The following is a 22,691-nucleotide window of genomic DNA, read 5'->3' on the forward strand; positions in this document are numbered from 1 at the left end:
AGATATTCAGGACCCACCTGAACGCCTACCCGTGCAGCCTGCTGTAGGGCGCTGCTTTGCGGGGGGTTCACACTCAGTAATCCACAGAGAGCCCTTCCAACCCCTGCAGCTCTGTGATCCAGAGCTAACAGCTGGTTTGTTTTCCTTCCTTTACCCTTCAGACTTAAATATATTCCCTATATAAATGCCCTGTTACAAGCAAAATTCACCCTGAAAATGGTGCCTGCACACTGGTGTGCTGATGTCATTAGACATCAGGTTTAACACTTGGTGGGACATCTGACTAATTCAAGCCCTTAAAACTGCACGTAACTCCTTCCTGGACACTTTTTCTGTCCCCCAATAGTGGCTCCCACAGCAGCTTAGACATTAAAGGTATCAGCCAGCATGCATTCCATAAAATAACTCACAAAACAAACCACCTTCATTTCATTTTAGGTAAAACAGGGTATGTGTTTATTGAAGATTTTCAAGAGAGAGAAGGAATGCGCACATTTTTATTGTTAAACGAGCAATGGGGGTGGTAACCACAAACAAGCTTTAACATTACCTTGACATCTACCTGACAAAATGGATAGTAGCTGTCATAAATAGTAACATTGGAAGTTTGCATTATTAAAAGAAAAGCGTGTTAATACGATGCTGATGAGTTGAAAGCAATAGCCATGAAAAACTGCTTGTTTCTTTGCATGCTGTCAGGATGTTCCTATATCTAAACTGATGTATGTTATTATTTCTTACATTCAGGATCTCTCTCTCTTCAGCAACTGAGATATCCATGTCAAATACCACGGAGACAGAAGCAGCCTTGCTAGCAAAACTATAAGTATCGACTATACCTCTGCGAAAATATATGTACAAAGTCTAAAAGCTGCTGACATAGATTCATAGAACAAAATGTCACAGATTGGTTCTAACTGATTCCAAAACCTCTGCACCCGGTTTTCCTTCCAGGAAATTGGAAACAACACATTAAAGTGAAAAGAAAGAGAAGAATATCTATCAGATCACCTTTGGAGGCTTCTAATTTTTCAAGAAGGAAAACCTAATTTACGACGGATTCCAGTTCCTGAGAAGAGCCAAATACCATTTCAGTAATAAATAAATAAATACAATTAGGCTCTCCTCGTTTTATTTATTTTAACCAGTGGTTCATTGGTGCACGTGTTCATTTCATACTGTATTTTATAATTAAGAACGTGTTTTCCATCTGTAGCTCTTTCTGCTTCGCAAGAGTCTGGACATAAGATATGAAATAAAGGCATTAAAATGCTTAATCATTCATATGACTTATTCATTCACAGACAATACAGAAATATGCCAAATGTGTGAATGGAAATGGCATTACTCTTATTCCTGTTCTATTGGAATGATTAATTATTTTGACCAATTTAGAAAACAGGAAAAAAAAAAAACAATCTTCAGTGACTGAAACACTCATAAACCAAAATACTTTAATTTGTAGCACGTATTAAGCTTGAATTCTGCATTTAAAACAGTTCCTGAATTAAAATACTTATCCAGTGTTTATGATAGTGCAATACCTACTCTGGACATTTTAAGTGAATCTTTGATGATGTAAATCTCAAGGTTTAAAAGTAACATCGTGTAAATGGAAATGGAATTGCAGCATCTCCACACAACATTCATCAGAAGAAGAGTTTTTTGCTCGGAATTGTGAAGCTGAAAACAAATGTCAGGTCCGTGGGCAGAACATCACCAACCAAAGCAGTGTGTCATCAGCAGACAGTTTTCATTTCAGCTGTTTACACTGTGGCCCCAGCTAAAGGAAGGAAGATTGAACATTAATCATTTCTGCTATGGATATCCTTTACCAGTGCTTCTACGTCAGCTGCTTTCTGTGCTCATTCTTCTCCAGTCCCTTCGAGGCATGAGGTGGGAACCTCATACCACTACAGAACTATGGGCAGCCTTTCCCTTTCCTCTGTCTCCCTCCCCTTTTCAGAGGGCAGGTGGGTCTGACATGATGCTTTTGTTACAGCTTATCTATAGACATGGGGAAAAAAGTGACTGTCATATCCCTTGAATGCAGGCACACTACAGATGCAGACAAGGCCGGGATAGGAAGCAATTAGCTGAAATTGGAACCCTGACTAGAGGGCACATTGGTATATCTGTCCTTTGGGTACATCATGGCTTCCTATATTGACTGAGAATATTAATTCCCAAGATCACATACAGACTAGAGAATGTTTGGAGGAGATTTTCAAATGCTGCCACAATTGGCTTCTTTCTGCCCCCACAGATCTATTTCTTTATTTTAAATTACCATCTACTTCAACACAGAAAATGACCGATTTTGTCTTACCACGTGGTTTGAAACAAAGCTTGTTGTTCTTGTAAGCTGTGTAGGCCGCTATTGATCCAACAACTAATATCACTAAGGCAGAAATTATAGGAGATGTAACTCCAGCTATTAATCCTGAATCTGTAGAAAACAAGAGAGATTTTTTCAGATGCAATGAAATAGCATGACTAAGGCATATTATCTACAAACACGTGTCTTTTGCAAAATGTATGGTGAGACATTGGAAATCCATTAAGTAGAATTAAACAGAAGACTGGAAATAACGTTACAAGTGGCTGATAGAAAAACAGAGTCATACAGCATCATTTAATATTTGCAGCACTTTTGTAAGTGCTTTCTCAGTATTCATGGTGATATTAAACTAATTATAGAATAAATAAATTGTTTACTATACCCGTGTTTCCACCATGATTGAAATTATGCCCTCCTTCTCCTGGAACAGAGGATAAAGTTTCATCAAAAATTGTCTTTCATCATATTTTGAGAACAAAGTATTCTGCATTGCTTACAAGGTGAAATAGGGCAGCTAGAGTGGGATTCTGGGACAGAGAAGCTCTGATTCTAATCCTGACTGGCATCAGTGTCATCATAGAGTTCCCTCCTCCTGCCACTTCATTTTTGTAGAGGAACACTGTCTGAAGAGTCTAAGCAAAAGATGACCCTTAGCTGTCTATAGACTGATTTAAAGGAAATAGGAGGCCAACACTCTACTCTTGTTATCCTTTACTTCTGGACAATAAAATGATTTCTGTCAAGAACAGACTTGGAGTATCTACTTTCAGCTCTCAGCAGAAGTCCCTTGCTTTGGGACTATCCAGACAGAATCTGAAGGAATCAGTCCTGCAAGGTTCTGGCTTAACATTGCAAGGTCTTTAGGGATATGTTTCAAAGGAGCTAAAGCTTTGTGCTAAAAGCCATGGAGAAAGATGACTAGTCAAAATAAAAATAGCAGAGTCTTATCCTACACCTTCAGTAATAAACATCTGTGCTAAAGCAAAACCAGTCAGCTCTGATTTATAAATATTAACAAGAAAATGCAACGGGAATCATCAAATACTACCAGCCATGTGTGGTGGTAAAGGCTTCCCATCAACAAGATCGTAGTCGTTAAATCCTCCTGCAAGATAAAAATTAGGACTTCTGTTGCAAAATTATCTGAACAGTGGTAACCTCTTCAGTTCCATTCTCTGCCTTTTTTTTAATAGTTCTGGGGAAAGGTGAGGGACCTTTGAAATCCCGGTGTCCGTATGGCAGCTGTCTTACAGAAGCAGTTACCCATTTACATTCACTGGAAGCTAAAGTACTGTTGTTGTCTACCCATTCTGAGCATGAAGACATGTATGTCTGTAAATATGTTAAATTTGTTCTGTATTTGGAGTGAGTCCGAATCTTGGAGCCACTTTAGGGTCCTAAATACAATATGCAAAAGCCCCACTCATTAACTGGCCCAGTTCTATTCATAGAAGTAAACACTCATGGGATGTGAGAACCTGGAGCTTCAATAGAATGGATCCTAATATAGTAAGGACAACTCAAATCCCAGCAGCTCTTGTAGCAGGAAATCAGTGGGTCCCTTCTAGGAAGGGCTCCAGAAGGGCATATCCACAGAGCATCACTACAGTCATACCAGAAGTAAACATGAGATACATGGCAATAGCTAGGATAGATGTATCACCTCCATTGTATTTAAGTGTATGTCTGGGATAACAGTTGAAAGGAATCTTAAATCCATATCCCCTGTCCCACCTGCTGTATACCCTAGAGCCTTCTCAGACCCATCTCTCAGTATGGATTTGTACATAGCCTTATCCACTTCATGTAGACAGATGTCAAATTTGAACCTTAGCACGGTTCTGTGTATACATACCCAAAATAAAAGGAGCAACAAGATAAATATTAGTCTCATGCCAGTTAGAAGTCAATGTCCTTTGATTTGGGAGGGGAGGCAGAAAAGTCTTATAGTGCCAGAACAAAATCTCAGAAAATCTTTCCAAACACTGGGTCAAGAATAGTGAAAATAATAATAATAATAAGAAGAAGAAGAAGAAGACGAAGAAGAAGAAGAAGAAGAGGAAGAAGAAGAAGAAGAAGAAGAAGAAGAAGAAGAAGAAGAAGAAGAAGAGGAAGAAGAGGAAGAGGAAGAAGAAGAGGAAGAAGAAGAAGTAGAAGAAGAAAAGGAAGAAGAAGAAGAAGAAGAAGAGGAAGAAGAGGAAGAGGAAGAAGAAGAAGAAGAAGAAGAAAAATAAAAGGGAAATATCAGGAAGGGATGATAAAAAAAAATATAAATAATTAATGAAGAATATGAATATATGAATAACATGAAGAAATAAGAGAGTAAAGTGTTCAAAATAACTTCTCTGAACAGTTCCTAGTGCTAGATTTTCTGAGGAGAAAATATTCTTACCAGTATTACTATGGCTTCCTGGTCGCGGCGGAAGAGGTGGGTATAACGGTTGTCTTGGGATGTCACCTATTGACAATAAATAGTTAGATGGTTGGAGAAACAGAACAGGGAGCTGTAAATAAAGAGTATGATAACCTGAAAATGTGTGCGTATTGCTCACCTGTCCCCTGATGAATTCAGAAAGTGACCTTGTCGGTAGGTTAAAAAGTTTCAAGCAGTATGTCAATAAATTACAAGGTACTGGAGATAATGAAAAAATGGAAGTTTTTCAAAGCTGAAATGATAGAAGAGCTCAAACAATGTCCAAGGGAAATATCTCTTGTAGTTCTGGCACATGCTAATATTACTTTATTCTGACAGCTGGAAAGAACAGTGCGCTACTGCAGGTGCTGGTGGTGCAGTGACATGGACCTGAAAGTGTTCTGAGCTGGTCAGGAGGCAAGAGGTTATTTCTGTGCCCTCAGCAGGTATTATTATGAACCAGACAGTAGTTTCACCAAACACATACTGAATTCATCTCACACGTGATGAATTTTATACTTTTAAACAGTGCAAAATGTACTCAGATTTCAGCTTGTTTTCCTTTTGACTTTGAGCGGGCATTTTGTCTAATTCCCAACAGAGTATTGGGAAGAGAGGAACTGGGTAGAGAAAGATATGCAATCACAAGCAGCATTTTCCAAATTACACACACTGTGCTGGAGTAATAGAAAAATGCCCATGGCTGTTCCTACTCCATAGAGCAAGCCTCCAATTGCCACCCCCTACCAGGTCAGTAGCATATTTAACTGCTCACATAGTCAGGCAGCAAATTTAGCTCTGAATAAATCAAAGTCAGGCTACAGAAATAAATGGCATCTTCCTTCTCTCTCCTTAAATCTTTTTGGTCTCTTCTTGCCTACATGCTAAATGTAACACTTCTGTTTGTAAGTTGTTTTTAATTATTTAAAATTATTTAGAGATAAGCTCGGCTTTCTGTTGTATTAGGCGAAATCGGACCCTCGGGATGTAACGTGATAGGTCCTCCCCTGCTGGGTCATGCATATGTATAAAAGATAAGGATGAAACTGGATACCTATATAAGGGACCCTCACATTCCAATAAACACCATTTTACCGCTCACCATAATGGTGTAACAAACAGCTGTGACTTGGTCGGGGCCGTCGATACACATTCACAAAGGGACTTGACTTTCCAGGTTACCAGATCGAGGTAACAGCTTTCAGCATGAATTTATCCTTCTGCATTCAGTGGATTTTAGATACGCTCTTAAAGCTTTGCTGAATCAGACTTTGCCCAATTAATTCTGTGTAACAGAAGAAGAGACTTGCTCTGTTCCAGAACCACGTGCTATGAACTAAGACTTGGCACAAAAGTAGAACACTACCAATGTCATTGTGCATTCCAATTACCATGCTGCAGTTGTGTTCCTTAAACACAACAAAATGAATTCTGCATCACAGATACTGAGAAGATAATATCTACACAGCTACTGATAATGAGGTATATATCATTAATTCCACTATAATGTATGAATTTCAATTGAAAACAAATAGACTAAGGAAATAAAGTCAAAAGAAACATCATGTGCTAACCACTGAATGAGATGCTTTTTTACAGAAGATACTTAAGTAATTTATTAATAATTTAACCAACATGTTATAACCATCCTCTCATCAACATACTCAGTAAAAACCTTCAAGAATGGAACAATCAGTATGAGCAGGAAGAATTGACAGCATAAGTATGGAACTTATCAACAGAACTGTATTCAGCTTTATGAAGTGTGGAAGAATGTCATTCAGCACAGGTATGAGGTGTTAGAGGAGAACCTGAACAACATATAAGCAGTGTGATTCCCTGTGTCTGAAACATGAATGAACCACTCCACTGCAACAGGAGTTACATTTCTTTTTTTTCTTTTATAACATTTATTTTAGTTTTTCTTTTCTGTAACCTTGATTCAAGTGGAATTTTATGCCTTGATTCAGTGCTGCTCAGACTGTAGATTATTACAGAGTGCAAGTATACCTTCAAACACACTAAGTAAAATGAGGTGCAAAATTTTCCGGCATCTTGGATGTCATGCATTTACACAACTCAGCACATGTTATAAATACATCCTACATGAGGTTTACGTGTTATAGAAATAACTGGAATTTACAGCAGGTTACAATATCTTGACTGCCTGAAGCTTAGCTGTATCATAACCATCAGTGCTCTCCTCTGAACCATTCCTTCCTGCACTTCTGATTCATGGCCAGCAGAGCTAAATCCCTCGTCTCTTTTCATTGTTACCTCTGATTCCTAATCTTTGGCAGATTCACTTATGATAGTTGAACAAAGAAGAAAGTACTCACCGCCACCAAGCGCATCTCCTAAATGCAGATCATTGTCTAACAAATGAAAAGCAAGAAGATCGCGATAAGTAAGGAGGCCAGACCTTGGCCATTAACAGAAAATGTAAAACAATGATTTATAAGCAATATTTTTTTCAGATAATCCCCACAAATTCAAGTAAGATATTCCACTTTTCTCAAAGAGAAAACCTTATAAAATTTAATATCTACCCACAAAATAATTAACCATTTATATTTCATGTAAGGGTCATGGTGATAAAAAATAATCATGCTTCAAGTAATCATACGTGCTTATCTAAAGTTGTGTGATGATCTGTTTATCTTTGGTGGAGCTATAAAAGTACTAAAATGTGCTTCAGGCTCTGCACTGGCACATTTTGCAGTGAATCAGCTGGCTGTTACCATTCCCTGTGACTGCGCATGTGTCTTGTAGTAGCTGAAACGGAACTTTCCATTACATAAACAATTTGCCAATGAGCTGCGTAAGACTCACAACTTTCAGGTGTGGAAAGAGTATGTAGGTGATATTTTAGGGTATGTGGAACAACAGTGAGCTCTCAGAGATCACTGATTCATATGCAGAAGTATGTTAGGCAGATGCTGTTAAGTCCAGAGATCACTTTCTTGCTTCTAATAAACATGGAGATACAGTGTGAATCTGAAGAAAATGCAAAACCTACCTAGATTTTAATAACAATCCCAATTGCCAAAGAAAATTAGATAGTCATTCAAAAATGTTTTTTTTCTGTATAAGGCATAATAATGCATGTCTGCTGTCATGTGTTCTTTCCACCCAAAGAGAACAAACAGGAAGCTGTTTTTTGCACAGTATTTCTTCTCATCATGTGTAAATATAAACACTCAGAAATGCTTTGATGTCTCCAGGGAACCTGGCAGGAACATAATCATATTCATACTGCATGAGTAGGTATGTTTTGTCAAACCAGGTGTTGATCCTGGCTAGCTAGAACAGAGCTGCTCTGCAAAAACACCTTTACATGTCAAAGGCTTAAACTTTAAGCAATAATCTATTATCAGAACTAAGAATTCAGGCAAAATGCACGGTTCTGCTTGGGAGGCTTCATGCAGAGATTTTCTAGGGAGATGTTGAAGTCAGTATGAATTAAGTATGAATGGAAACATGTCTGTAAACATGAGAAGAAACAGCAGAACAAAGGGTTAAAAAAACATATGGCAAAGGTCACCATTTCCAGCAGTAAAATTGAGGAATGTGTTGTTTGTTTCTGTCAAAAACAGCAAGCCTGCACTCTGATAAAGCAGCACAGGTGACTTGTCAGCAGAAGAAAAGCAGAAGGGCACTCTAAATACAAAGGTTGCAGCATATCGTATTATTTTCCTGCTAGTTCATCCAGAAAACAGACTAAAACATAGTATATATATCCCAAACAAGTGGAAACAGACAGTGGGCAGCACGCTGGCCTAAGGTACAGAGAGGCTTCAGTAAGCAAGTTTATGAGGACCCTACCATAATAGCTGATGACTTGTGAAAGGTATGAAGCATCTGTTCAAAAACTAACTTGCCATTTCTTATCAAGAAGAACCACAAAGGCATGACAAGGGCTAGGAGCTGATGTACTTTACCCTGGGTTGCACATGATGCTTACCAGACAACTTGAACGCAAAAATCTCAGTGCTCCTGACTGTTAGTTTGAGTGTATGACAATTAAATCATGGAATCACAGAATCATAGAATGGCTTAGGTTGGAAGGGACCTTAAAGATCATTCAGTTCCCACCCCCTACTGTGGGCAGGGCTGTCCCCCACCAGCTCAAGCTGCCCAGGGCTCCATCCAACCTGGCCTTGAGCACCTCTAAGGAAGGGGCACCACAGCTCCTCTGGGCAGCTGTGCCAGCGCCTCACCGCCCTCTGAGTAAAAAACTTCTTCCTAACATCTAACCTAAATCTCCCCTCTTTTAGTTTAAAGCCATTTTCCATTGCCCTATCATTATCAGACCGCATAAAAAGTAGGTCCCCCTCTTGCTTCTAAGATCCCTTCAAGTACTGAAAGTTCACAATGAGGTCTCCCTGGAGTCTTCTCCAGGCTGAACAAACCCAACTCCCTCAGTCTTTCTTCATAGGAAATATATATTGGATATATATATTCTTCATAGGAAATATATATACTATATACAGTATATCTATATACTGTATATAGAACCATTGAAAATAACCCTCAGGCTATGACCACCCAACCAACCCTTTAACCAGCTAACAGTCCAGCCCTCAAATCTATCTCCAATTTAGAGATAACAATGTAGGATGAGTGTGAGTGGCTGAAACCTGCTTATTTAGAGATTTCAAAAACAAACTTCATCTTTTCCTTCCATTGAAAAATACCTGCAGGACAGCAACTACTCAGACAGGGATTCTTGTGTGGGAAGTGATGCCTGGAGGATTGGGCAAATACACTGATTGGACCCTACTCTATCAACACCATCATCTCAGCCAGACATGTTCCTCAGTGACAGTGGCTAAATGAGACATAGAAGAAATATCCAAGTTAGCATGAAACATCAGGTACACGTTAGAACACGCTTTTATATCATGCCTCTGAACATTTCCAAACCCAGAAATTTCTTTCAGGACTTTCTTAAACGTTGTTCTAATTGATGTTAAACTGCCTGCAATACCTGCTAGTGCTGGGAGAGACTCCAAAATAGATTCTGGAAGACACAGAGCTCTTAATTCCCAAGAATTAGGGAAGTTGATTCAGGTAGGGCAGCCCTCTCACTGTCACATGTCTAACAGATTTAGAAGTAGTCTCTAAAAACTCAATTCCTCTCACTTGACTGAGGCAGTGTCACAGTAACTACTGATTTCTGACTTGGCCTCCTAGCATGAACAAGGACAGAGTCTCCGAGGGCACGATTCAAGTAACCTATTTAAAATATCTATATTAGGATAAGAACTGATCCACATTTAGGATTATGTGAACTGTTGTTAGACTTGCTGATTACTCCCCACTGACTTTAATGGAAATAGAGAGCAGTGGCTTCACTGTACTTTGCAATAGATGCTTCTAATCTAGGTCAAGCACAGATTCACTTCACTAAAGCAAGAGGGAAGGAAGAATGCACAGGTTCCAGTAGCTACCACATTCACAAAACTGCCCTGATTGCACAGAGTGAGCCAGCATCATGTGGAATGTGTTACCCTAAAAATCTTATTGCAATATTTATCTAGGAAAAGCAATATAGTTGTTCTGTGGGCTAATGTTATCCATAATTTCCTGTTTCCTACAGTGTAATTTAGGTGAAAAATGTCTGTGTTGCTATAAAATGTTATAAAATGTTCAGTCATAAATATGTATGTGGTTTTGTGTTGTTTGCAGTTTGATTTTTTTCAACAGTAACAGCCATTCATTGAAAGATATCATTGGTAATACTCAAAAATACAGCTGAAACCTTTCAGTTCTCTCTGCTTTTCCCAGTTTATTTCTCTTCTGACTTAGATCATTATAACAATCAAAACTAGATAATAGCTAAGCCTGTTATCAAGCATTATCTATGCTAAAAGAAGATATAATCCAAAAAATAAAAAAAGTACAGTTACTGATTTTTAGCTACAGTTACCCATTTTTATACTCCCCAGGGATGTCAATATGGGATAGAAAAGTATTAAGAGGACCGTCCAGAAATAAAACGCCATCTGTGGCAAGTCATGCTCTAAAGACTTACTGGAAATAGTAAAGACATCCAATTGGTAGTTGTCCAAAAAATGCTTAGTTTACATATGGAGGACACAAATTCACACAAATTGTCTTAGGAATGGCACATTAATCTCATACAAGACAAGTCATGACTGTTGTCTGTATTACTCACTCATCAGAGGTCTTGTTGGTCTTCTGATCACTGTGGGCTTCCTGGTAATTATATCCTCTGTGTGACCCAATGATATATACAAAAAAAAAATTACAATAAATTCTTAACATTGTTCAAATATCAAAAGAAAGTATCTGCAAATTTAGGGAGCTGTATTCAGTAAATCTTTATGCATTATGGCAGAAACTGAAAAGGATGGGATACATTTAAACCTTTTTTTTATTATTGTTTATTTGTTTTAAAGAGAAAAATGATCTTATGGTAAAAAATAATGTTATGTTTTAAAAACAAAACAGAAAGGCAGCAGTTTTCAGTTGTATGTAAATTAAAAATCTGACATTTCCCTGCCCTCCATACTTTTAATTGAAGTACTACTCATGCTCCAGTTCTCAAGAGAAACAGAAAGCACATGAAAATTATTATTAGATCTGAATATCATAGGAAAATAAGGATGCCTACCTGGGTGATCGAGAGCATCAGCTAAATCAAAGTCACGTTGACCTAGAAGGAAGCAGAGACCATCAGCGGGCAGATATCTATGACCTCTGAGGGCTCTGGATAAACCCAGCTTAGAATAGGCAGAATGGAAACCCACTCAAACAGGAGCTTGCCCAGAGCAAGCTGTCGGCCCTTGTCCCTGCTCCTAATGCGGGGCCCTGAAGGACCACAGTCATCAGCTCTCCAGGCATGCCTGCCCTGAGGTCAAATGCATAGATAATGGTGGTGATTATGTTGAAAAATAGGGTTTTGTAGCCAAGAATTTGCTCGATCAAATAATATTATTGTGCTCTTTGTATCTGTTGTATTTTCCAAGGAAATAAATAGGAGGCACTACGTTGGCAGTGATCAACATACATTCCTCTCTCTGTGATCGGCCATGTCTTTAATATGTAATCTTTGTGATTCACCTCTTTACAGAGCAGGTATCCAGCAGTCCTCACTCAGACCATAACCCCATTTTTCTTGTGTCTGCATGCCAAATAAAAGGTCAGACCACAGAGACCCACTGAAAAACACCCCGCGTTATTAGCTTTTCCAAGCAGGAATGCTTCTCTGTGTGTACCACACAAGTTTCCTACTCTGCACCTGTTTATCAGTCTGCTTAAAACGCTTAGTACCTAGCTCTAGGCTGAAATGTTTTTCTTGGAAGGGATCAGAATCTTCACAGCAAGAAAAGCGTTTATTGTTGGAGTGGAGAAGCTGGGAAGTATATGGGGACTGTTGGAGATGCCCCTCAACTCAGCATGGGTGTCAGCCTCAACTCCACAGGTGCTGGCAGGCCTCATGTCACTCCCCCTGTTAATTACTGCTTTGATAACAGCCCTTGTGTGTGTCAAAGAACTCCATGGGAAGATTAGTTAATCAGTGGTAGAACACTGCATGATCCTAAAATAGAAAGCAGCACGGAAATATGAATTGAAACCTTTTTGACTCCTGTGAGGATTTTCACATAAGTCTGTGAACTTAATTATAGCTGGTGTCTGACAGGAAAGATAAAACCAGGCCAGAATGCTGAATAATGAGTGGTCTCAGAAGCAAAATTGTCCCTATACAACAGTGTGGTAAACTCATGTTTGGAAGGCAAAAGCAGGTAACAGCATAACACCATCCTGCAAATACTATCATACATGTCCTGATCTCATCATTTGAGCTGCTGATGGAATGTCCCCTAGTCTTACTCTGGCTGCTTGGGTCCACTAACCTCTCAGCTAGGCACTTACATCAGTAATATCCTACATGCCTATTCTATTAAATGCAACAATGCATGAAATTGACAATGAGTTTCCACAGCCAATACTCCCTCGCTGGCCCCAAGCTGCTCCCCAGGATCTATGTCACAGCTGTGCCATGCCTGGCTATGAACATGCAGGGCAAGGGTAGATCCTACCCACTGTCCAGGCCTCAGCCCAGCCTTGTCACCCAGCCCTGCCAGCCAGTGTGCATCCTGCTCCTAACACTTAAATCATAGAACAACAGAACCATAGAACAGGTTGGGTTGAAAGGGACCTAAAGATCAACTAGTTCCAGCCTTCCTGTTGGGAGCAGGGTTGCCACTTAGTAGATAAGGCACAAAGAAACATAGAATTGCTAGGGTTGGAAAGTACCTCAAAGATCATATATGGACAAATTATGCTTTTCTGAAGTATATTTTAGTGACAGAAATACCAGCAAGTTCAGTTTGGGTGTTCTTCAGTTTTATCCTCGGTATAAATCATCATTCTCAAACAGCATCCTGAAAGCTGAAGGCTATCTAATCTGAGCCCTGCTTCAGGGTAATCCCAGAAGGGCTCCAACTTTGCACTGGGGTGAGTCAGTCGAAATAATTCTGAAAGACCAAAAAACTATTGGCCAAACCTGGTGCTGGGTTACAAGTCCTGACATGAAGTAACTAACGATGCGGAAAGCAGCTACAGAGGTCTTGATTCTTAGAGAACTTGATAAAATTGGTTTCTAAGTCAAGACTATGGAAAAATTCCAAGTGTAGTATATCTTTCAGGTCAGGAGAAAGAAAAAAAAAATAACAAATTGTTCTCTAATCCAGAAGTATGGTGGCATTCAGACAAGGTCATGCACATGCTTCCAATCGCGTGAGAAAGGGAATCAGTAACTGACATTCGCCCTTCTCCTGAAATACATCATCTGGTTTCCTTCTTCTGTTGTGTGTCTGCTCTGTGGCTGAAATGGTAGATAAATAAAAGAGGCGCTGTTTTGAGACAGCAAGGGAAAAATACAAGACTATCAAAATGTTAAGGTGAATAAAAAAGAAGCCCAAGAAACCCCTGCAGAAAATATTCAGATTGAATTTTTGTTGTTTGTGATGATCAGCCAGATAATAAAAAGAAACAGATACCAATGGCACCAACACAGATGACTGATAAGGAGTAAGAAAGGAACCTGCACTGAAGTTTCTCTGGTTATGTAAATATAAGCCTTGGCAGATGGGCAGTATGTGGACATCTGTGTAGCACGGTAAATGATATTCCAATAAACTGAAAAGATTGCTTGGACTTCTATCCCAGCTTCCTTTGATAATAACATCAAATGGTTGCCAAGAAGCAAGGTTTTGTGGAGCAGAATTTTAAATGATCATCACCATTTCTGAGGCTGTACCCAGACACTTAAGAAAATAATTTGAGAGGATAACAGATGGTTAAATAGCTGAACAGCTCAGATCTCAGCCACAAAATGGTGGGTCTAAAAAGAAAAACAAATCAGAGACTCAGAGAATATTTTCCTCAATAGGAACTGCAGTCACTTCAGGGAAGTCTCAAGATAAATGGCATCAAGAATAAATTAGACAAGCATCTTCATAACTTCATATAACTGTGCTTTTCACCTACATAGATGACCTTTTTTAAACAGCTTCCATAATAGAAACAGCTGGAAGTATACTCCTGAGAATGAGAAAAAAAGAGATAAAGGGAGAAAGAAAAGAAGAGAAGGAAGGGGAAGGGAAGGGAGGGAGGGAAGGGAAGGGAGGGAAGGGAAGGGGGAAAGTGAGGGAAGGGAATTTTGTGTGAGGAAGGGAAGGGGAAGGGAGGGAAAGGGTAAAGGGAAGGGAAGGGAAGGGAAGGGAAGGGAAAGGGAAGGGAGGGAAGGGAAGGGAAAGGGAAGGAAGGGAAGGGAAGGGAAGGGAAGGGAAGGGAAGGAAGGGAATGGAAGGGAAGGGAAGGGAAGGAAGGGGAGGAGGGGGGGAGGGGAGGAAGGGGAGGGGAGGGGAAGGGGGGAGGGGAGGGGAGGGGAGGGGAGGGGGAGGGGAGGGGAGGGGAGGGGAGGGGAGGGAGAGGGGGGGAGGGGAGGGGAGGGGGAGGGAGGGGGTGAGGGGGAGGGAGGGAGGAGGGAGGGGGGAGGGGGAGGGAGGGAGGGGAGGGGAGGGAGGGAGGGCGAGGGGAAGGAGAGGGAGGTGGGAGGGGAGGGAGGGGAGGGGGGGGGGAAGGGGAGGGGGAGGGAAGGGAAGGAAGGGAAAGGAACAGGGAAAGGGGGGAGAGGGGAGGGGAGGGGAGGGAAAGGGAAGGAAGGAAAGGGAAGGGAAATGGAAGGGAAGGGAAAGGGAGGGAAGGGGAGGGGAGGGAAGGGAAGGGGAAGGTTAAGGGGAAGGGAAGGGAAGGGAAGGGTGGATAGGGAAGGGAATAGGGAGGGAAGGGAAGTGGAAGGGTGGAAGTGGTTTAAGTTGGAAGTGGAAGGGAGGGAAGGGAAGGGAGGGAAGGGAAGTGGAAGGGAAGGGAGGAAGGGAAGGGAAGGGAAGGGAAGGGAAGGGAAGGGAAGGGAAGGGAAGGGAAGGGAAGGTATTTCAGTAGGGAAAAAATAAAAATTCCTTTCTAATATATATATAACATGCATGAAGTTATGAAGAGATTTAGTTATGCAGGTTGTGCTAGCTCAGAATTATCTCTGTTATTACTGCTTTGGGTTAGTGCGCTATCTCTTGACATCACTTCTAGCCTTTCTTCTGGGAATATCCCTGTTTGCGTATAGAAATGAAATGACCGCAGTAGTTCTTTTTGTTGTGTGGCCCACAATTGTTCTTCAACTGTTCTTTAAAGATGCTTATATGCTCCTGTCTGACACCACAGTACAGTCCTTTTTGGCAAACAAGAAAATGCTAAGCTAAGAAAGCAAACTTTCCAGATGGGTATACTGTTTGTACTGAGAAAGAAGCTGTTTCAATGCTGTTTGCACAATCTGCTCAAACACAATGAACAATACTAACTGCAGGACTTTTGCTGGCTCTTCCAGGATTATTGGGGATGTAATTCCTTCTTCTCCATCAAACACTGGAGTTGTGCCAGCAGAACTTTGAAGAATAGGCCTGGCTTCAATTGCTACCACTAGGCTTCCCCGTGACAGCCACACAAGAGAATGGACTCCATGAAGCCACGCACCAAAACACAGTAGTTCAAATTGCAGTTATTGCATTTATTTTTACAGACATCATTCTTTCAGGCTGGATATTTTCTTTTACTAGTGTTCATACTTCCTATTAGCCAGGTCAACTTAGTCCACCAAGGTGGTCACTCCTTTTCAAAGTCAGATACACCTTTAGTATGCGCTAGCTTTTGCCCATATTTGTTAGTGGAAAATGTGGCCCAAGTAACTAAAATACAGATGGCAGCATCTCGTGCCTGTAGTTGAACATGAAGCCTAAATGTTAATCACATCCATCAGCCTTTAGCATTCTTTCAGATCTCCCACAGTTTTTGAGGAGAGTATACAGGGAGCGAGAACAGATTCTGCAAGTGGATACTACCTATTATTCACTATAGAATCATAGAACCCTTTCAGTTAGAAGGAACCTTTACAAGTCATCCAGTCCAACTCCCCTGCAATGAACAGGGACACATACAGCTACAATAGGTTGCTCAGAGCCCAGTCCAGCCTGACCTTGGATGTCTCCAGGGATGGAGCGTCTACTGCATCCCTGGGCAACCGGTACCAGTGCCTCACCACCCTCACTGTATATGTCTGTTTCCTAATATCCAAGCTAAATCCTCTTTAAGTATGAAACCATTTCCCCTTTTCCTATCACCACAGACCCTGCTAAGGTGTCTGTCCCCTTCTTTCTCATAGCCCCCCTATAGATACAGAAAGGCTGCTATTAGGTCCTCTCAGAGCCTTCTTTTCTCCAGGTTGAACAGCCCCAGCTCTCTCAGCTTGTCTCAACCATGACTGAGTACAGAATTTTTCTCACCATAGCATCACCATGAAACTTTGAACCTCAATAAGTCCTACACTGCATCTGTATGAACAAAGCTTGTGGCTTTGAAACAGACGTTTAAACAAGACAGCATAAATATTGTTAAATGAGAGTCAGGCTAGCAAAGGAAATTAAGTTCTCAGGCATTTGGTACAAGTAGTCTGTCATTAAAGGTGAAGCTTAGATACATGAGAAAATGTGTTCGTATGTATATGTACATCTGTATGGCCGTACGACTTTAATATATGTATGTGTTGGATGAATTCTGTCCTTTTGTCATTGAGATGATTAAATTAATGGGATTTGAGTGCACTGATAGCAGTCATACGACAATTCAGTCATACCGAACAAATTTTCTGGAAGTGTCAGGTATCTGAAAAGAACATGATACCTAAATCACCTGTGGGATTTCTGTGCTTTTTTAGCAGAAATGGTAAGATATTCCTTGTACTGATCATTATATAATCACTGCACAGATTTCCTCTGTGGTGAGAAAATAATACATATTCTCCCAAGTATTTGGTTCAGAAAACACCCATTTACTGGTCCTACTTTGTTCAGGAAATATTTATGTTTGTTTAAAGGAAATTACTCACATAAGAAAAGTTGTGTGAGAACACAAAGGTTTATGCCCCTGAGTGAACACTATGGACAAAACCTCAGTGAGTTGGTATGGCTTCTTTCATGTAAAACTCTAATGATTCATATTTCCTTACGAAGTTACTTTAGATCCTTTATTTTTCCACCACGGCCCTTTCATAAACAATGATTGCCATTTCAGCCCCTCGGTGGCATGGCGGAAACTGAGTGTGCTTTAAAATCTGTAATTAAGATCTAAGTTCCAGTCTACAGACCACAGCGTATGGATGTGATTATTGGGTTCATGTGTTTTGCCTGGCCACTTCTGTTTATGTTTTGAACTCAAAGGAAATGAAAAAGTCTTTCTCACTTATTCATACGAAAACACATTTAAATAATTACCAGCCAATAAGATATATTAATAAAGCAGGAGTGGTAGCACTGCTTTATGTCTGGGCAGCACGGTCTCATCAAACATTAAAGAAGCTCTTCTATGTGTTTGCTTTGCTGTGGACAGACAGCAGCTATTCAAAGGTAGCTCCTGCTGCTTATGATGTGATGCACCCTGCATACGTAGCATCAAGTATATATAATTTTCTGAATCTCACTCCAGAGTGAGTGCCGAAGAAGCTGATGTGTCTCATAAAATTACTTACAGAATAAAGAGGTTGGGACTTCTAACAAAGCAGCAAAGAGATGCCAGGCTTTGTCACTTCTGTTTCTCACAGTAGCTTCTCACGTACCTCATCCCATCTCCAGAGCAGAGGCAGAGAACTACCTTTGGCTGTTCAGCAGACAGGATGGGCAGCGCAGACTTTAGTAGTGTTGTTCCATAACCAACAAGATAAATTTGTTCCAGAAATTCCATTGTGTAGCAAATGCTGTGCACCCAAAGCCACAGTACTCTGTGGGCATATCTACAAAGGTTCCAAGGGGATTAAAAACACTGCCAAGTCAGGGCGGGGGTTTTGCCAGCATGTTTTGTGTGCATTCTCCACTTGTGCTCTCTAAAAAGTAGCAAAGAAATGAAGCCTGCAACTGCTCTGCTTTGCACCATTAGCAATGTGTTTTCATTCAAACAATGAGGCTGGAAGGAGGTGCTGGAGGTCAGCAAGCAGATCTGTATAGCAACAGAGTCCTCTAGGTCTCAACTGCCACCCCAGTCTCATTTGGATTACATTAAAACAAAGAAAGGAAATTGGGATCCAGTGTGTTGCAGCTCTTCAGGCCTGTTCTGTGTGTGTGCTATGTATGCCTGGTGCCTCCACCACTGCTTCTGTGAGGCTTTGGGCAGAATCATAGAATCACCAAGGTTGGAAAAGACCTAAAAGATCATCCAATCCAACCGTTCACCTATTACCAATAGCTCCCACTAAACCATGTCCCTCAACACAACATCCAGTCTTTCCTTGAACACCCCCAGGGTCGGTGACTCCACCACCTCCCTGGGCAGTGCATTCCAGTGCCTGACCACCCTTTCTGAGAAGTAATATTTCCTAATGTCCAGCCTGAATCTCACCTGCTGTAGCTTGAAACCATTCCCTCTAGTCCTATCACTAATGACACGAGAGAAGCAGTGTTTGAGAAGCAACCAGAGAAGCTGAGCAAACACGATTGTTGCTGTCTCTTCCTGAGCTCTGGCATTACAACAGCTCAGCTGATAGCAGTATTTCATACAGTTCAGGTATGCTGCCTATCGCACTGCGGTCACACCCTTGGATGGCAATTCCAACTTGACTACAGAAGAGAGCAACTCTGCTGTTGGGACTGGAATAACTTGGTACTCAGTAACAAGAGAATTCATTGTTTAACACATCCCGTCTGATACCGTGAGCACTTCAGCAGGTATGCAGGGACCACATACACTGACAGCAGGACAGGAGTTTGATGGAATTGTATGAGATAAATGTGACTGGGTTTGCACCTCTCCCATTCTGTCTTTTAACTCCAGTGAAAACTACATTATTCATAATAACTAAGACGCATAGCGTCTGAAGTCCAAACAGGTCTGTAATTTTCTCCCTGCAAAGTGCCTAGACAATTATCTAAGAACACAACTAGTTTTTAGTCAAAATCTTAGTAAGCCTTGGTTGGACAGTGATATATAGTTTACTGGCTAGCAATGCTGTTCCCTTTACCTGCATAGCACTCGGTATGTAATGGAGTAAAATTAATTTGTCTGAATCATTAACTTTTGCATGGTCCTTGTTATTGACTAGCTACGTAACCTACCAGCTGGTCTTAAAAAACATGGATAGGTAGATTATATCTGTACTGGGTACCCAAGGAATATTTCTGAGCACTCAGGTCTGAGCGAGAGTCTCAGCTGTTCTCCAGCTTCACACAGGAGAGACCTCAGATTGCACCACCTCCCCTCTGACATGTACACACAGGATGAAAACTGAGGTGTATTGCCCAACAGGATCCTTCACTTTGTTTGCATGCCCTAAGCAAGATGTATAGGCACAGCTGAAGTTGGATTACTGCAGGTCAGCTGAGCCTCAGTAACTGACCTGTGACATCAGCATGAACTTCAGCAAAGGAAGTTTCTTTGAGGCTTCTTTCATTTAGATTTGGCCTAAAAGCCACCCAGACAATTAGCTGTTGCATCTCAACTTGAATAGGAGAACTCATGTAACCTGCCTCAGCCTGAAAATTACAGAAGCATCTGGCCTGGCTGCAGTGTCCCAGCAGTTTCTAGGAGCTATCACAGATGGTTAAAGCCTAGGTAAAAATCAAGGCTGCATATGAAAGAGTGAATCATGCTATAGACATTCATATCCTAAAGACTGAGACCAGCTCTTCCATAGCATGCCCAAACCTTTCCTAACAGCATGTCTTGGTTAGGGCTGAGACATGGTTCCTATAGATGTCTGCTGAAGCAAGGGAATACTTTGATGATAAAATTCAATGGCTGCTGCAACAGAATTAAATCAATTCATTTTGCTTCTCAAAAGTGGATTAAATAGTTTCCACAGTCCTAAGACTGTGCCAAAAGGCCCCAGCAGCTTCCAGCAATGACTTCTTCCCTGAAGCAGGGCCTGAACTGCCTCTCAATTACATGTGTGCAGCAAGAACGGTTACCCTGACTGCCCTAGTAATTACAGTGTCACAGTGCATGGAAATCAGCTGGCCCGTACTCAGATAATCAAATAGAAATATTCAGAATAAGAGAGAACTCCAGAACAAGAAAGACGACATGCCAGTAATGAGAGAGTGTGAATCATCACTGTTCACAACATGCTACGGGGCAGGCTGTCACTGTCCTGCCGCTCTGCTGTTTCAGTGACACATTATTTGTAGAAGCCTTCCAAGTTGTTCCTTGTCTTTAAAAAAATTATTTTAAGTATATGGTAACAAACACTGAATTTTAGCATCAAAGTTTTTGCTACACTTTAGGGGATATTTACAAGAACCCTTTCTAATTAAAGGCATGTTTTTTCCACTGCTCATCCCTTCAGGATCTCCCTGGGACTCCATTTAAATCCAGGCTGGTAGGAGGAAGAGCAGCAGCAGCTACTTTAGAACTAGGGGTTAATGATCAGCTTCTTCCTGCAGTCAAACATGGCTCTAAAAGAATTTGCAGTAATACACAGCAATGTAAAACAATTACCAGAATACTACATGTGAGATGCACACGAAGATGAGCCTATTTGGTTTGATGGCAAATGAAACTGTACAGAATGCTTTGCTAAAAGGAAATTACTGCAGAGTTCACAATGAAAACTCAATGCACAAGGATTAGATGTTCCCCATATGTATTCATGTTTCAAAATCCATTCAGAAAACGTCTTCAGTGTTCCGCATTAATCCCACATACAAAGAAATATGCCTGGGTCTGGATTTTATACATTCGGTTGGCTAAAGTTAATCTATCGATAGCAATATTTAAACATGATTGTTTTAAAACTGCAGCAACACTTGTTTTTACAACATACATAACATGCTTCTGAACCTCAATAACCAAGAAAAGCTATATAATATATTTTAAAAAGCATTTAACTAAGGATCTTTCTGGAAATTTTAAGTTCTCCTGGAAGCTCATTTTACAGCTTCCATTATTAAAGTATATACTCAAGTTCAAGCTTGTGAATAATTTCAGGAGGGTAACACCAAAGGGAAACTATGAAACGATAATAAACAAACTCTAATTAGCATGATGGCTATCAGTGAAGATCCGAGAGTCAGGTATCTCTTCAGAAACTGCCAAAGTACTTACCTAAACGCTCTTGAATGTTTCTCATGGAATAGTCACTACAAAAACAGCGAGTACTTCTACACAAGTGTATTTGTTGAGAGGCTGAGGTTTAGCTTCTGCTGTTGTTTTTTTTGTTTTTATTAGCCACACGATCAAAATAAGCCCATTTCGCTTACCTCTAATGTGGACTAGAAGATAGCCAAGGAAGAAAAGAAGGATGCTTCTGAATTTCCCCATGGTCTTCTATGAAGGCCTTTGGTTGCAGCAGTTGTTATTCCCAGGCGATGATGGTAGATGTTGGTAGTATCAGGTTCTGAGGGAGACACTTTTAATCAGTGGCTGAGTCCAGCGAGGTCTCTCACCATCACACTCATGTACTGAGGAGCAAGGAGAAGTCCCTAAATGCCTCACCTAGTATGGGGCAGGTGATAAACACAGGCAGCCCTTCTATGGCAAAGCCACACACAGCACCCGTAGGTGACACCTGCCCTCTAACAAATGCATTTATCACCCAAGAGGCGAAGGCGGAGAGCAGGGGAGCCGCCTGCAGCACCCAATGAGATGGGAACCAGCGTGCTTATACTCCACCTCTTCCCCTGAAGGACAGCCAACCTGTTTGACACCTTCTCCTCCAGAGTAGGGTGTGGTGCAACAGGAGCTGAAATAACTTGGGAGAGGAGGCAGGCCTTCTCCAAAGCGTGCCTGAACAATCTCTCAAATGTAATCTGTGTACAGAGTACTCTTTCCCTGCTCAGTTCTCAGCTGACATCTAACTGCTGCTAAAGGAAGTCCTCCTAAGAGTCCAAATTGCCAATGAAAGCCACAGTTAGGGAAGTGGAGGCCAAGAGTTTGCTTTTCAGTGACTGGGGATTGTCTACAGAGGCATAACAAAAAAATTAAGATTGTAAACTTAACATGGAATGTCAGACTGCTGACCTGGAGCATGGCCATGTCCCAGGTGGATGCTCTTAGTCAAGAAGTAAATATGCCTGTCTCAATTTTTTCCACTGATCTAAATGTACTTTCTAAATAGAAATATCCATGTATATTCTGAAATTAGCGCTGTGCCAAAGTCCAAACAAGAGGGGAAAAAAAAGCTTTGGAAGAAGAACAGAAATCATGTATACATGCATGAGCTTATATTAAAATCACAGTTAATTACATATGTTAAAACACAGCTTGCCACAGTCTCTCTGTGGTAAATGTATGCCAGTTCATTTGCCTGCTGAACTGGATTGCCATCATCTTACTGGCTCACAGCGCCAACATGGAGACTGGTGAGTG

General features: G+C 40.9%; 1 protein-coding gene across 2 annotated transcripts; it reads right to left on the reverse strand.

Moving 5' to 3' along the window:
• Positions 1-365: 365 nt before the first annotated feature.
• XG (Xg glycoprotein (Xg blood group)) lies at positions 366-21,961 on the reverse strand. 2 transcript variants are annotated; one of them, XM_032441411.1, is made up of 10 exons: positions 21,819-21,961; positions 21,584-21,720; positions 11,395-11,436; positions 10,936-10,992; positions 7,094-7,129; positions 4,734-4,799; positions 3,390-3,446; positions 2,724-2,762; positions 2,330-2,449; positions 366-1,783 (listed from the first exon to the last, which is right to left on the reverse strand). In XM_032441411.1, the coding sequence occupies exons 2-10, from the start codon at positions 21,642-21,644 to the stop codon at positions 1,767-1,769; spliced, it is 495 nt and encodes a 164-aa protein (XP_032297302.1). In that variant the 5' UTR covers positions 21,645-21,720; positions 21,819-21,961; the 3' UTR covers positions 366-1,766. The 2 variants fall into 2 exon arrangements, with proteins under 2 accessions (XP_032297302.1, XP_032297300.1); XM_032441409.1 differs by having other exon boundaries at positions 21,584-21,961.
• Positions 21,962-22,691: the final 730 nt, after the last annotated feature.

Source organism: Coturnix japonica, chromosome 1 (genome assembly GCF_001577835.2).
Source record: "Coturnix japonica isolate 7356 chromosome 1, Coturnix japonica 2.1, whole genome shotgun sequence".
Taxonomy (NCBI): Eukaryota; Metazoa; Chordata; class Aves; order Galliformes; family Phasianidae; genus Coturnix; species Coturnix japonica.